The 16197-nt window shown below is 39.0% G+C and overlaps 1 protein-coding gene across 1 annotated transcript in view; it reads left to right on the top strand.

Annotated features, from left to right (window-relative positions):
- The window catches only part of FHOD3 (formin homology 2 domain containing 3), a 627222-nt gene that overhangs the window by 57169 nt on the left and 553856 nt on the right, over window positions 1-16197 (top strand). The window contains exon 2 of the mRNA XM_084620053.1: window positions 1131-1237. Within this exon, the coding sequence (XP_084476179.1) occupies window positions 1131-1237 (107 nt within the window). The remainder of the gene's footprint in view (window positions 1-1130; window positions 1238-16197) is intronic.

Genomic DNA, 16197 nt, shown 5'->3' with positions numbered 1-16197 from the left:
GTCAAAAAGATACATGCTCTAGTTATGGAACTTAATGTGGGTTTTTTTTAATCCCTAAGAATCAAAGAGTTAACTTTGTTTACATTTTTCTTTCCAGTAAACTGAGCCTTCTGTATGTGCCATGCCATTTAAATGTCTACTTCCCAGAAGAATTTAGAGGGATAACTGTGAATAGCTCATGTAAAAGCAATGTTGTTGTTTTTTTCCAAAGAAAAATCTAAACAGAAGTGAACAGATTTTCCAAATCCTAGATTTGGTAGTAGCACAATGATTGTAGACAGACTGTGATTTCAGGTTTCAGAGTAACAGCCGTGTTAGTCTGTATTCGCAAAAAGAAAAGGAGTACTTGTGGCACCTTAGAGACTAACCAATTTATTAGAGCATAAGCTTTCGTGAGCTACAGCTCACTTCATCAGATGCATATCGTGGAACCTGCAGCAGACTGCTGCAGGTTCCACGATATGCATCTGATGAAGTGAGCTGTAGCTCACGAAAGCTTATGCTCTAATAAATTGGTTAGTCTCTAAGGTGCCACAAGTACTCCTTTTCTTACTGTGATTTCAGTTACTCTGGCATAAATCAAAATATACTTTTTGCCTCCTGATCCAAGCAATAACCTAAAATAATTTTTTAATCTGAGCAATAGATATCTTTCCTTGAATCTCTTCCTGAGTCAATGATATCGAATTCACTGGAGGGCTGAAGTGTGTGTGTGTGTCTATATCTATCTATCTATCTATCTATCTATCTATCTGTGTGTGTCTAACAAACATTTGGCTGCCTATGCCAGCTAGGGCTGAGAGCACTGAAGGAAGAGTGTGCTTAGTCTTTGGTGGAGTTTGAGGGCTTAATAACTCAAATGGCTCCTTTAGAAAATTAAGAACTAGTATTGGTCTCCAAATAAGAGAATGCTGTCTGGTCCTCCTTTGCTAGAAGAATAGTGAGTGCAATGTGGACCTCAGGACTTGGTGGAAAAGTGAAAATGGCGGAAAACAGGTGCTTCAACAGGAACATGTGCTGTAAGATTTCCCTTTTTCTGCGGCAAAAAAATTGGCATATCCAAAAGAAGGGCAGTGTTTTATAATTTATTAATACAAATAATTACACTATTTTGATTTTTTTCCTTACAGCTTGATGACTGTACACTGCAACTGTCCCATAATGGTACCTATCTGGATTTAGAATCCACCTTAGCAGAGCAAAGGGATGAATTGGAAGGTTTCCAGGAGGATGCTGGGTAAGTAAAATATTTATCAGATTTAAATGAAAGACGTATTTATCAGGACACGTTGAAATGATGGAGATGTGGGCACTTAAACTGGTGCTTTGAGACTCAAATAAGAAAGCAGAAAAGCATAACCTTCATATCTTTACTCACAAGCAGTTGCATTCAATTCCATTTCTAGAAGCAAAAGGTTTTTTTTTTAATTCTTTCTTCACTTTTGTGTCTTTTTCCAAACAAAGACTGCTTAGTGTATGAAATCTTCTAGGCTGGATCTTTTTTCAAACAGTCCTATATAATTTCTGTAGCTTACCCTGATTGGTACCTAGTTCTAGTATGTAGAACTCAGCAATATTTGTGCTTCCTTTGTAACCCCACCAAGAACCTCGCTATACCCTGACTGTTACTGTATATCTGCTACCAGTTCTCTGCCAAATGATGGCATTTGAGATGTAGACTTCAATGACCTGGTTTTTATGACTATAGGCCTGATCCAGAACCCATTGAAGTCAATGGGAAGATTCCCATTATGAAAATTTTTGAGAGAGAGAGAGTGTCTCTCTCTTACAAAACACTGCTCAATGGAGCATATTGAGTATAATATTATAATATAGCTCCTAATAAACTGACTATTTCTGATAACAATTGATACTGAGAACAAAGAAACTTACTGATCATCACATACGTTTATAAGTAAATAAATGAGTAGAGTTTGGTGTCTGCCTGATTTCTGCTGGACCTTCAGGTGACTGCTTATGACAGTTATCTTTATTTTTATTCAAGTTATAAAATGTACAATTTAAAACCATTTCTCCCCCTCCGCCCCCGTTGCATTTTTGTACTTTACTAGGTTTGCATGTTTGTAATTAAGGGCAGGTTTAGACCCTTAACATTTTGAGTATAGGCTTCGCATATATCACTAGATTGGCAGTACCAAAAGGGCACAAATTAGGGTTGACGTTGGTTAAGTCAGGGGGTCGTGAGGTTGTTACGGGGGAGTCACGAGCACTGTTCCCTCTAAGCTGTGTGCATGTGCGCGCACACACAGATCCTACACCCCACGCACACGGCGAAACACCGAGCGCACAAAAATTTGCACAGAAGCACAACAATTTGCACAGAAGAAACCTTTTGCACACACGGCCTGTCGAAAACTAGAGGGAACATTGGTCACGAGCTGCCAGCCTCCACCCCAAATCCCGCTTTGCCTCCAGCATTTATAATAGTGTTAAATATATAAAAAAGTGTTTTTAATTATAACGGGGGTCACACTCAAAGGCTTGCTATTACGAAAGGTGTCACCAGTACAAAAGTTTGAGAACCACTGGATTATGTCTTGTTGCCAATGACAAATTTGGCTCTTTGATTAGTTTATTCATTTTTTTATTTTTCTTCCTATCCATTTTTTAATGTTATACAGAGGATTACAGATATGGTCTTTCTGTAGTTTAATATTTTTTTACCAATCTAAATTGCATCTTCGTTGATTACAGTATGGTGAAACCAAAGGAATGACAAAAATCAGTTGCATAATGGATATGACCTTCTAATAAATGTGGAACAGCATTTTAATCAGTACATTTGGGAATATTTTATGGTGGTTTCTTAAGAAAGGACATTGTCTATAAATGGTGGTCTCCTTAACCATAAAAGATTTTACATATGTACGCAAAAACTGCTATGTATGAAAAAGATAGGATAGTTATTTGGCAGGTAAACATGGTGTCCTATTACTAGAAGGAAATGAACTCAGTTTATGTAATTTTTTTTAAGCAAGCTGTGTTCAGATAGGCTTTGCTTTGAACTTTATTGCTGCTCCTTGTTATTTTGAGAAAGATGGCTCTTTTTTTCTCTATTGTGTGTCCCACAAATTGGAATATTCTACCTATCCATTCCATAGTAAAATGATTAGTGAACTTCTGGGTGATAAAAGTCACTGGCTTGTCAGCCTCTGTATAAACGACTAATAAACATTTAATTTCAATTAACAAATTTATTTGAGCATAAGCTTATGTTTAAATAAATTTGTTAGTCTCTAAGGTGCCACAAGTACTCCTTTTCTTTTTGCGAATACAGACTAACATGGCTGCTACTCTGAAACCTGTCATTAATTTCAATTGTAATTCTAATTTCAAATTAATGTTATCTTTTTAAACAATTTTCTTGGCACTGTTTGCATAAAAATGTGAGAACTTTATAAATGATAAATATTTCTCAGTGAGAAACATTGAATATTAGAAACTGCACTTGGTTATCTATGTGACTGAGATATAAGAGAGTTTATTTGCTGTTGCACTCAAAATTGTAGAGATTTCTTTCTTCACTGCATTTTGCTTTACCCCAAGATACTATCATGTGTGTAACAAGAGGGTTGTACTTACATTGCATAAAAGAAGAAACACATGTTTTAGGAAAATATAAGATTATCTAGGGCTTCACTGGAGTTTTCTTCCTGTGTGAGTTGTGAGGTCAGTTTTTCCCAGGCATTCTTTCCCTTGTGTTAGCTTCTCCATTGTACTTTTACTGACCTAACTCCATTTCAGCTGGTATCTGGTGATAGCACAAATAAGCAGTTTGATGAGTATGAGGCCCGCCAGTGGCATTCACGACAATTTTTTCATTCAGGATTGAACAACAACTTTACACCCCCATTTTTCTTTCCACCTGCTTTGGACAAAGTAAATCAATCCACTAAACTCTTCAGAAGTGGCTGTAGTGGGAAAAGATTCAGAACAAACTATGTCCCTTTATGACACATGCCTGCTATGTCTTTTTGATTTAGAAAATTAGGTTTTTTACAGCACCTCCTATTACATAACAGAACCTGCTATCAATTGCGAGGCATTGCAAAACATCTACTTAACATCCTGGTCTACTGTGCCTTGTACTGCCCAACTGTTGTAGGTATTCCTGTTGGTATTGCTCTTTTCCTTACTTGGAAAATGAGAATAATAATACTTGTCTACCGCCAAAGGGCATTGAGCCTAAATTAATTAATGTGTGTGAAGCATGTTCACATCTGTAGATAGAAGGTGCTATATAAGTTCAAACTATTATCATTAACATTTCAGAACAACATTTTGTGTGAATATTTTGCATAGTGGTGAGATGTGAAAACAAATAACTAGGTTATTAGGTTATAATGTAATGGGCTAGATCCACAGCTGGTTTCAGGGGAGTGTACTGATTTACACTAGCTGAGGGTTGTGTTCTGCTGAGTGTTTCATTATTATCATTTGTAGCAAAATAAGATGTCAGAAACAAAATATTTCTGAAACTATTTACACTAATGGCTGGCCTTTTCTCTTTCGTAGATAGGTGTATACCTGGAGTAACTCCACTGGCTTCAGAGATGTTACTCCAGATCTATACCTATATAAATGAAAGCAGAATTTGACTGATCTGTACCAAGCCCATCCAAGGGAGTTTCAGGTAATATCAGCTGTTATGTGTAAGTCAGTTGGGAAGACTATAAGACTCAAGAGAGAGATCTTCTAGTCAATGTGGATAGTTTCCTGAAACATCCACATTTGCTCTGCAGCAGCAGTCAAAAAAGCTGACAATGTTAAGAATCATTCGGAAAGGTGTAGATAATACAGAAAATATCATAATGCCAGTATATCTATATCTATCTATCTATATCTATATCTATATAGTATGCTCACAACTTGAATGCTGCAGGCAGTTCTGGTCACCTCATCTCAAAAAAAGATATATTAGGATTGGAAAATATATAGGGAAGAGAAATAAGAATGATTAGGGGTATAGAACAACTTCCATATGAGGAGAGATTGAAAGACTGGACTGTTCACTTTAGAAAAGAGACGTCTAAGGGGGAATGTGAGAGTGGTCTATAAAATCATGAATGGTATGAAGAAAGTGGATAGAGAAGTGTTATTTGCCCCTTCACATAAGGGGTCACCTGATGAAATTAGTAGGCAGCAGGTTTAAAACAAACATAAGGACAGACTACTTCACACAACATGCAGTAAACCTGTGGAACTCATTTCCATGGAATGTTGTGAAGGTCAAAAGTATAACTGGGTTCAAAAAAGAATTAGTTAATTTCATGGAGGATGGGTCCATCAATGGCTGTTAGCTAAGATGATCAGTAACATAACCCCATGCTCCAGGTGTCCCTAAACCTCCAACTGCTAGAAGCTAGACAGTGGGGTGGACCTTTCAAAATTGCCCACTTCTGTTCTTTCCCTCTGAAACATCTGGCACTGTCCACTGTCAGAGAGAGGATATTGGGCTAGTTGGACTATTGGGCTGATTCAGTAGAACCATTCTTATGTAATATAGAAAAGTTATATTGTAGGAGTCTGATGTTGCTATGAGTCTTTGACATCAGTCAAGAAGTATTAGTATAGTTCTGATTAAGGCTGAACAGCAATTCAGTGTGGGTTGTTTTTTTTTTTTTGTTATAATGAAATTTACTATACTGTTTCTTTCAGTTGCCCTGTAACTACTAATTTGCCATTAATTTATCCTCTGTATAATTCTCTGCTACTGAAAAAACCTAATTGTCAGTGACCTGGCAAAACCTTTGTTCACTCACATTGTAGAGTTCAGTTTTTCATTTGTTCTGGGTTCATTTCAAGGTCCTGGTTCTTAGCTTCAGCAACCTTAATTGTCTGAGAGTAGTCTACTTCAAGATCAACCTCTCTATCTCAGGACCACTGTGCTCATCAGGCACATGAAAGCTTGCTAAACCCGGAATAAAAGACTCGGGAGCTAGGTGATCAAAGCATTTTTGGTGCTAGGCCCTAATCTATGGAACCCCTTAGAAAGGGAATCAAAATAAGCTCTATCTACCTTCAGAGCCTGGTGCAAAAGACCCTCCTTCACCACAGCCTAGCTACATTAACAAAAGTTGAGATGATGATAGGAGTGGGATGAGGAAAGCACAGTGGACCAAACCCAAGGAAGGTGACAAAGTGGAGTCCAGTTTTAGTCTTTAGTTATATACCTTTCTTATTTCACTGTACTTCATTGCCTAGATACTGCAGTGATTTGTTCTCTCTTGATATCTTAGATAGGTACGTACAAAGTGGAAAGGATTAATAATGTTTTCTAAGAAAAAGGATTATATCAGTTATGGTCAATTTACTTTTGAATCTCTTCATCTATAATCAGAATTATTTTGGAAAGAAATCATGCATGCTTGTACACAGGGTTTGAATAAAGAAACAAACCCCAATTGCCTATGGTGAATACAGTATAATACAAATCTTTCCTGGGTAAATGCCAACAACTTGTACAAAATCCATCCAATCTTTTTTTTTTATTTTAAAGTTTTGTCCCTTAGGATTATGAAGAAAAGCTTGAATAGAATGTGAATCAATGCAGTATTATCTTGTGGAATCTGCAGCTTTCACTGTTGCCATTTAGAACTCTGTGGGCAGCTATGAAACTAGCAAGAAGCTTAGGTCATTTACACACCATTTCTGCTTGGGATTGTTAGGAATAGCAGCAGAGCCAATCACTGGAACTATCCACTGAGGAGGAGGACCTAGAAAAAAATGCTAGTTGAGGAAGTAGATTAGTGAAGACCCATTTCAACCACCTTCACACAAGCCAGGAGTCAGTTGGATGAGAGAGAGAGTAAGGATTTCTCTACACAAAGATTTAGTGCACAGCAAGCTGGGCTGTCAGTCTATAGCACACTGGTTTGCCATGTGCTAACTGGCGAGGTGGAAAGAGAGAAATCAATGAGAAGTTGTCGCATGGTGGGCAGGGAGAGAAGTAGGGTAGCAAGAGAGGTGGGGGTGTTTTCAGGAGAAGTGGGAGGAACAAAAAGATTATAGGGCAAAACATAGAGTACACAATTTAGGGAAAGAATGAGAAAGGGGAGGGGAGAAAGAAAAGAGGAAAGCACGTCACTGAAAACAACCCAGGAAAAGATACAGCATGATTTATTATTATAGGGAAGAAAAAAGGCAAAAAATTGTGGAGTGAAGCTAGATTGGAAATAGAAGTTTTAACAAAAAACAAGAGAAAGACAAAGTTACATTTTTAAAATGTTTTAAATAGAAGGTTGATTGACAGTGTGTTCAAATTCAATAAACAGTGTGCAACTGTTTATTCTTTTACACCATAAAGGGCTTGGCTCAGAGGGGCAAGACTCTGTAGGCACAGATATTTTTCACCTGGTTAATAGGGCTTAGTCCTTGGCATATTGAGTGTCAGATAAAATTTTCAAGTTCCGCACTTGTGCACACTTTCTTCTTTTGTTTCTTAACAATTATTTTGCAATTGCTTGAGCAGATACCATCCATAACATGGAGACAGGGTTAGATTGGCTATTTCTTAAACGTATCCATGACAGATAATGATTTTTTCCTTGTTACTTTGCTATATTGTATAGTAAGCAAGAAGCTTCATGAAGTTTATGTATTCATAGTGGAATATAATGGGCCAAGTTCTTTTTAAGAACATGTCTTAAGAAACTCTAATGATAGCATACAAGATCTAAACACAAAGAATACAAAATTCTAAACCAAAGGATACAAAAGCTTCTTCCAAATGATGGAGAGTCCTTCAGGGAATAGCTTTGTAAGATTTTTACTTAAAAGAAAGATTGTGTTAAGGTGTTTGTGACAAATCATTCTAGCATCAAGACCTTTGAACCATACTGGAGTCTTAGGACAAAATTGTGCTCTATGTTATACTGTGTTGTACTTGTCATTAACATTAGGAAAACCAAAGATGCAAAGTTAAAATTATACTTTAAAAAGCCCCCAAACATTTGAATGTATGGTAAGTCACAGTTCTTCGAGTGCTTGCTCGTGTCGATTCCATTCTAGGTGTGTGCGCGCCCATGTGCGAAGTCATCGGAGTTTTTGCCTTAGTGGTATCTGTAGGGTCAGCTGTGACACTCTCTTGAATGCTGCGTTCATGCTTTGGTATATTAGGTGCTGCCAACTCTACGCTCTCGGTTCCTTTGTACTGCCCAGGACAGTTGGTTGGAGGGCCTTGTCTTGCATTGCAAGAGCATTGGTCGTTCTTGCAGTCCATTGTTCTGTGTCCTTGGCTGTTAGTTGATAGGTACTTAGTTAGACCTTTTAAGATAAGTGTTAGGCCTGGTCTACACTATAGGTTTGTCGGATTTAGCAGCGTTAAATTGAATTAACCCTGAACCCGTCCACACAACGAAGCCATTTTTTTCAACATAAAGGGCTCTTAAAACCGATTTCTGTACTCCTCCCCAACGAGGGGATTAGTGCTGAAATCGACATCGCCGTTTCGAATTAGGGTTAGTGTGAACGCAATTCGAAGGTATTGGCCTCCGGGAGCTATCCCACAGTGCACCATTGTGACCGCTCTGGACAGTACTCTGAACTCGGATGCACTAGCCAGGCGTACAGGAGAAGCCCCGGGAACTTTTGAATCTCATTTCCTGTTTGGCCAGGCGAGCTCATCAGCACAGGTGACCATGCAGAGCTCATCAGTACAGGTGACCATGCAGTCCCAGAATCGAAAAAGAGCTCCAGCATGGACCAAACGGGAGGTACTGGATCTGTTCGCTGTATGGGGAGAGGAATCCGTGCTATCAGAACTACGTTCCAAAAGACGAAATGCCAAAACATTTAAAAATATCTCCGAGGCCATGAGGGACAGAGGCTACAGCAGGGACGCAACACAGTGCTACGTGAAACTTAAGGAGCTCAGACAAGCGTACCAGAAAACCAAAGAATCAAGCGGACGCTCCAGAACAGAGCCCCAGATATGCCGCTTCTACGCTGAGCTGCATGCAATTCTAGGGGGGCCGCCACCACTACCCCACCCCTATCCGTGGACTCCGATGATGGGATACTCTCCGCCATGCCTGAGGATTTTGCGGACGGGGAAGATGATGAGGAGGAGGACGAGCTTGAGGAGAGCACACAGCACACCGTTTTCCCGGACAGCCAGGATCTTTTTATCACCCTGACTGAAATACCCTCCCAACCCAACCAAGCTGGAGAAGGGACCTCTGGTGAGTGTACCTTTTTAAATACAATGCATGTTATAAAAGCAGGCGTTTTTTAATGATTAAGTAGCCCTGAGGATTTGGGATGCATTCGTGGCCAGTACCAGTACAGCTACTGGAAAAGTCTGTGAACGTATCTGGGGATGGAGCGGAAATTCTCCAGGGACATCTCCATGAAGCTCTGCTGGAGGTACTCTTTTTCTAAGTATAAGAATAGTTCAGCTCTGGAATAGGCTTGCAAGGGAGCTAGTGGAATCCCCATCACTGGAGTTTTTAAAAAACAGATTGGACAATGCATCAGGGACTGTCTATGTATACTTGTTCCTGCCTTAGCACAGGGGCTGGACTTGGTGACCTCTTGAGGTCACTTCAAGCCCTACATTTCTATGAGTTTCTATAGCAGGTTGCTGGCTAGATCAGTTACATGATTATGGTTTCTTTTCTGCTGCAAACAGTCACACAAAGCAAGCAAACAAACACACAAACAATCACCAATCTCTTTCCTCCCTCCCCTTGCCAATAAAAGTAACAACAACAACAAATGCAGAGCTGGTGACAGGAAGACAGTCATGTGATAGGATTTAGTTTCTTTTATGGAGTGAAACACAATTACCTGATCTCAGTTATTAATCAAGCAACCACACTGTGTGTGAATGTAAACTGTGTTCGGAACCAACCATGTGAATAATTGGTAATAAACTCAGTTAAAATGATATTGTGAACAAGGCCTTAGTTTCTGATCTGTACTTCCAGTCTTAACACCAGCTGACTAGTCTGGCAATTAAGCTATTCTGTAAAATCCAATATCTAAATTCCAGACCAACCAGGCAACATCCACAGAGGACACAAGGCAGATGCACTTCCTCTTGCTAGTTCAACCTTGTGATCAAACACTTCGTTGTGGTGGTTTGAAGAGAGAGCACCTAAAACTGAGGAGATCTGACATTCCCTTATATGTAGTGATAGTTTATTATTTTTGTTGACTTGAACACTATATTGACGAATATAAAGTTGAGTGTGGAATCATGGGTTTTGTGCATTCTTAAAGCCACCATGAAGTTTAACTCTGTGCCAGATGGGAAAATCCTGTAGGGACTGAGTCGGAGGCTTCAAATCTGCCCCATTACAACATTTCAGCTAACTGGCCACTTAGAACTCTGTGGTATGGGAGGGCTTGCAATCCTGCTCTTGTTGGCCTATTGAAAAGTAGCTAAGGAAAAGTTCTGATCTTTGTGCCTCCTACTGTTCAGGAGGGTGTGCCGCTCACTTGCTGATGGACAGTTGAGAGATGCCTTAGGGTGGGGAGCACCTTGGTTCTCTCTCTCTCTCTCTGACACACACACACACACACACACACACAAAGTAACTTGTATTGATTTTTAAACCAATTTAGTTAAATCAGTGCAAAATCTTTTGCAGACACTCTTATTGTGATTTACGGGTGGCTTATTTCAGGTGAGTTTAAAAGCTTTTTTTAAAAGATGGATTAAGCTAAATTGAAATAAACTAATCTTTAACTGAAATAAGTGTCTACACATAAACTTGCACCAGTGTAACTAAAAACTCCTTTTGTTAAACTGGTTCAAATCTGTATACAAAGCCACTAGTGAACCTGCAGAAAGTGAAATTTACTAGTAACTTCGCTGCCAGTGTATGAATAAAAACCTGAACTTGAAGAGCCTTAACATGTAATATGACCATATGAATTGAATTACAGTAGTAAACTTGGTAAAGGAATTGACTGGACCAATCCACATCAATGCAACAAACTATTTATTTGTTGTTTGCTTACTGCTCAGTTCATGCTAAATGAAGTATAAATTGTCCAGTAATTATATACCAAGATTACCCCTCAAACAGAACTTAGAATAGAAGAGCCAACGTGAGGTGGGAGAGAAGCACTATTAAAGAATACTCCATCTAATCATAAAAGAGGTCGCAGCAAATATGGTGCTGAAAGAAAACTTCCCATTCCCCCTCACCCCCCCAAAAAAAGCAAATTTGCCATTGCTTCATAAAAATCCTCCCTTATTTTGGACAATATGATTTTCTTTGGGGGGAGGGAGTTGGAGTTTTTGATTTTGGTTTGGGGGATTTGTTTGGGATTTTTTTTTTTTTTGGTGGCAATGGGAAGTTGTCTTTCAGCACCATGTTTGCCACGACCTCTTTTATGATGGAGTATTCTTTAATAATGTTTCTCTCTCACCTCACGTTGGCTCTTCTATTCTAAATTCTGTTTGAGGGGTAATCTTGGTATATAATTACTAGACAATTTATACTTGGCATTTATACTTGGCATATATATATGTCGGCATTTCTGCTACAGCTACTATACAAATACATTGACTAGTAACCAGCACTACAGAGTTCATGTTACATGCAGATTTCCATTATAATCCTTTCTTTTCACATGCCTGAAACAACTGCTGATGCCTTCAAACAAGTCTTAGGATCCTAGAAAATCAAAAGTATTACTGCTGCCATAAGGGCACATGGGGCACTGCCTCACTCAGAAAAATGGGAGGAGTAAAATAAGTGAAACTTTACCCTAAGTATTTCTGTCCCTCAAAGAGCAGTAGTTAGCAGCTTATCTACATAGAAGTACAAATATTTAATAATGGGCTCTTCAGAGTAGCAGAGAAAGGTATAACACAATCCAATGGCTGGAAGCTGAAGCTAGACAAATTCACACTGGAAATGAGTAAATTTTAGGGCGTCAATTGCAATTAACACATGCGATTAACTCAAAACAAATTACCATGGTTTTTTTTTTAAATGAGAGTTAATCACACACCTCTGGAGACGGGACTTGGTGGTGGCGGAGGGAGGTCGCAGCTGTGGCAGTGAGCAGGAGGTGGCCTGGGAAAAGAGACTGTAATATCCAGACCAGATGCACAGATTACCAAAGTGCCTCCCAACTCCTTGGAACTGGTCTCATGCCCCCTCCCTCTGCATTAATTATTGATTTGGTTTACATGAGGGGAGAGGTGAGAGCAATCACCAGCAGCTGTGAGGACATGAAGCAAAGAGGGTGCATCAGAGCTGCCGCCACAGTACCCCACCCCCAGTGGTGACTCCAGCAGACCTTCCCCCCCACTGCAATAATTGATTGTGACCCTGTCCTGTAGTCTGTAAATAAGAAGTGGGCAACATTATCTCCTGTAAATGTAAACAAACTTGTTTGTCTGAGCGATTGGCTGAAAAAGAAATAGGACTGAGAGGACTTAAAGGCTCTAACGTTTTACGTTTTATTTTTTAGTGCAGTTATGTAAAAAAGTTTTATATTTGTAAGTTTTACTGACATGATAGATTGCACTACAGTACTTGTATGAGGTGAATTGAAAAATACTATATCTTATATTTTAGTGAAAATAAAACCTTTAAAATCACTGTCTTCTCCATTCCCAACTCTAAGATTCTTCTGTTTTCTAAAACAGGAAAAATCTAGGTTGGCAAACTTTAGTGTGTTAAAAGAAGGCTCATTCAAAAGCTTACAGAATGACAGCATGAGCTTTCTACCAGGAACAAGTTTTTTTGTGCTGTCCCTGCTCATGAAAAGTATGACTTTTTAAAAATAGTCACTGAGTGAATGTGAAGACAGCAACTGATCCTTAAATGTTCTGGGGGCTTTTGGAAGGTAATTATTTAATGTGGGAAAACTGTGCCATAAAAACCACAGAAATAGCTATGATGGTGATTCAGAAAGCAGGGCTGGGGAGGAGGTGGGGGGGGAGACTTGCACATATCTCAGACTTCTGTTTCACAGAATTCACCATACGGAGAACAAATGCAACAAATAGCCAACCTTTCTGAACTCAATGTCACTCTTCATATTATGTAACAAGGAAGCGACTTCTGTTTGGGCAAAAATCATCACTTTGTGGTGAAACATGGAAATGACTGCATTGAACTTTACTAATACTTCAATATTTAGTAATAATGAGTAATTAGCAGAGCAGCTTATGTATTACAAAACATATTTGGTGAAATTTTCTAACATTTTATTTGACACTTCTTTTAGAATTCTTCACTCCTCTCCTCCCCGCTTTGTCCTCCGTTAAAAAGAAGAAAGCCCTGACCTAGCTATTATTGGAAGAGTAGGTGGTTATAAAAGCCAATAAGTGTACGTCTGAGGGGACGGACAGTCTCTCTACTGTGTAAGCTTCTACATCAGTGGATGAAGCTGTGATATAGAATCAAATTTGGTTGGACACTTACATGTGTAGGAAAAAGGTATTTCTTCTGTATGACTCTGTGTCATTTTGCTTTCAGTTCCGCTTATGTGTAACGCTTGCGGCGCAACCTGTATATGCTGAAGAAAAGGGAAGTTAAATTAGGGCTACCAATCACACTGTGATCAGCACTGAAGATTCTGCAGGAAAAAATATGTACAGATCTTACTTGATTAATTAAACCTTGGGTTTTTTGCCAGTTTACCATTATATACCATTATATACAATATCCTGATGCATCAAAATTACGGTACTTTTCTTCTTTGCAGTGTATGATTTACACTTCGCAACTGTAGGATGTTGCCTGAGTGATTTATCTCTTTTCTTCCTAATTAGACTTAAAAAAAAAATTATCCAGAAAACATATGTTCCCAGGAGGTATTGATAGATTTTTTTTCTCCTCTTCTGCTCCTGTCAAGTCAGATACGTTGTGATCCAGGAACGTTATGTTAAGTGAGTGGGGTGCAAGAATGTTACAGGAATAGTATACGGACATATTAGGACTATCTCTATTGCAAGCCTTTAGATGAGGAGGTTAGATAAGGAAGAAAAGCCTCATTAAAATCATTTAAAGATGAGTGTATGTGTTTGGAACGTGACAGCCAGCAGGAGACAGAAGAGGTCATTGATGCTGAATGGGCATCAGCTTGTAATATACTTCAGAGCCTTGGAGGTGAATCTTGGCACTTAATAGACTTCTCAAGCTCCTTTGTTTCCTTATAGAACAAAAATGCAAGGAACGAGAAAGAGACAGCTGGATTGTGATATGCTAAGCTGTAAAGAGCTTCAAAAAGGTTACTTGTTTTGATAAGGTTTTTCTGGTGGCTTTGCAGAGAGATTTTTAATTTTCTCTCCCTCCTTCTTCCAAAAAAAGCCTGGCTTTCATAAAACAGTTTTTTTTTTTTCATTAAACATCAGAAGTGTTATCACATCTCTTGAATCCAGAATTGAGTGGAGAAACATGTTACTGTGGAACTTCAGTCAAACCATTCATTGCTTTAACAGCTTTGAAATCAAAGGCTAGGATTATGCTGCCTGATTAACGGCAGGTTTCGGGTACACTTCCCTTTTTGTGTGTGCGCTGGCTTTCAGCTCTCTTGCAAGGAACACTTGATAGCCTCAAGCACTTGAACTCTGGCAGAAATTCCCATATTTTAAACTCAATAGGGAATAGCTAGTTTTTTGCTGACAACATGAAGTACCCTAGAGTATGAAGTTAATCTGATTGTGAGTAGATTCCCCTTGGATGGTATGCAACATTTTTACTTACTGAAAGTTTGAGTGTCATTTAGATGGGTGGTGCAAAGGCCCCTAGATATAAGGTTTTTGAGCTCTAAATTAAACAATGTGTAATCCAGTACTTAAGCATCATGAAAGAATGTACCATAGAACAAATGTTCTGCTCTCCATGTGCTGTTGATATCTTGTTGCAAGAAATTTGTTTCAAATAGGGTGTTGCAGCAGTTCATATTTCCTACAGAGTAAAATATTCTCTCTTGGGAGCCAGTGGATCCCCCTAGAAAATGGGGTTTGTCAGTAGATGCTGTTTCATTAATCTTCCATGCAAAACAATAAACATTGTTACAGGAGAAGGGCAGTGTATACTGAGAAACTTGAGTGCCCTGAAAGGCTCTCATAACAATGCAAAGCAGAGCTATGCATGTGTACCTTGAATGCTTTTTCCTGAGTGTAGTGTCTGTTTTAGATAGGTTTCCATGGCACTTAGATTGTCACACCAGATAGTAATGAACACATAAATGTCATGTGATGTGTCATCAGATTAAATAGGCTTTGTATAGTGGCCTGTAGTAAAAATGTTTTCTTTGCATACTGTACACATTACCTAATTATAGGTAATTTCTCTTCCTAAACATACACCCTTCAAAGTCATGGCTCTTGCTAGTGTATCCCAGAGGATAGCTTGATTCAGAAACCCACCATGTTTCCTTTGGCAATGGTCTTGAAGGGTGATGGAAGTCACATTTGATTCTCCCAAGAGAGGCTCGGGTCAAACTAAACTGATACCTGGCTGTTCTCATATTGTTACCTGATTTAGAGTCATCCTGCAAACAGGATGGCTGGGAATGATTAGCAGATACTGAGCCTAAACAAAACGGTAATAGTGACCAGAAGACTGAATAAAGGAAACAAAACAACTCCACACTATAATAATGACTTAAACTAGCAAAAGCAAAGATATTGAGGTGGGTTTACTACAACACCCTTGAATTCTTGCTTCTTTTGCTTAAGTCAGAGTGGAAGTTAGGAGGTAAGCCTTGATTTTGTACCAGGAATTATACTTAGCATTTATGTGGTGCTTTATATGTTGCAAGTGCTCCACAGATACTAGCTAATAAATGTTCACAGTGTGCCCCTGTGAGGCAGAGTATCCCCATTTTATAGCTGGGAAAGTGAGAGAGAAGAGTCAAGCTACTTGGCCCAGGCCATGCAGTGAGTCAGTGGCAGAGCCAAGTTCAGAGTTCAGGACCTCCTGACTCACACTGCAAATACTCCACTTCTTGAATCAGTGTAAATTTGAGCTTTTGTATTTATTTTTCTTTATAAATCTAGGGGATTTTCCAAGAGTCTCTCTTGGGAACCCTCAGGAACAGCCTCATTCTTTTAAAACTCCTCCTTTTTCAAGGCCAGGCATTATCATCTCTCGTTGGCCAAGGATAGTTAGAGAGGATTCCTACCAAATCCCATCACCGTTGTTAGCTTATGGTTAGCCAAATCGGTTACTCTTGAGCAGTGTGAGATATTCCCTC

The sequence above is a fragment of the Lepidochelys olivacea genome (genome assembly GCF_965140295.1).
Source record: "Lepidochelys olivacea isolate rLepOli2 genome assembly, chromosome: 2".
Classification (NCBI taxonomy): Eukaryota; Metazoa; Chordata; order Testudines; family Cheloniidae; genus Lepidochelys; species Lepidochelys olivacea.
Note: the sequence above shows the minus strand (reverse complement) of the source record. Positions and strands in the feature narration are given on the sequence as shown.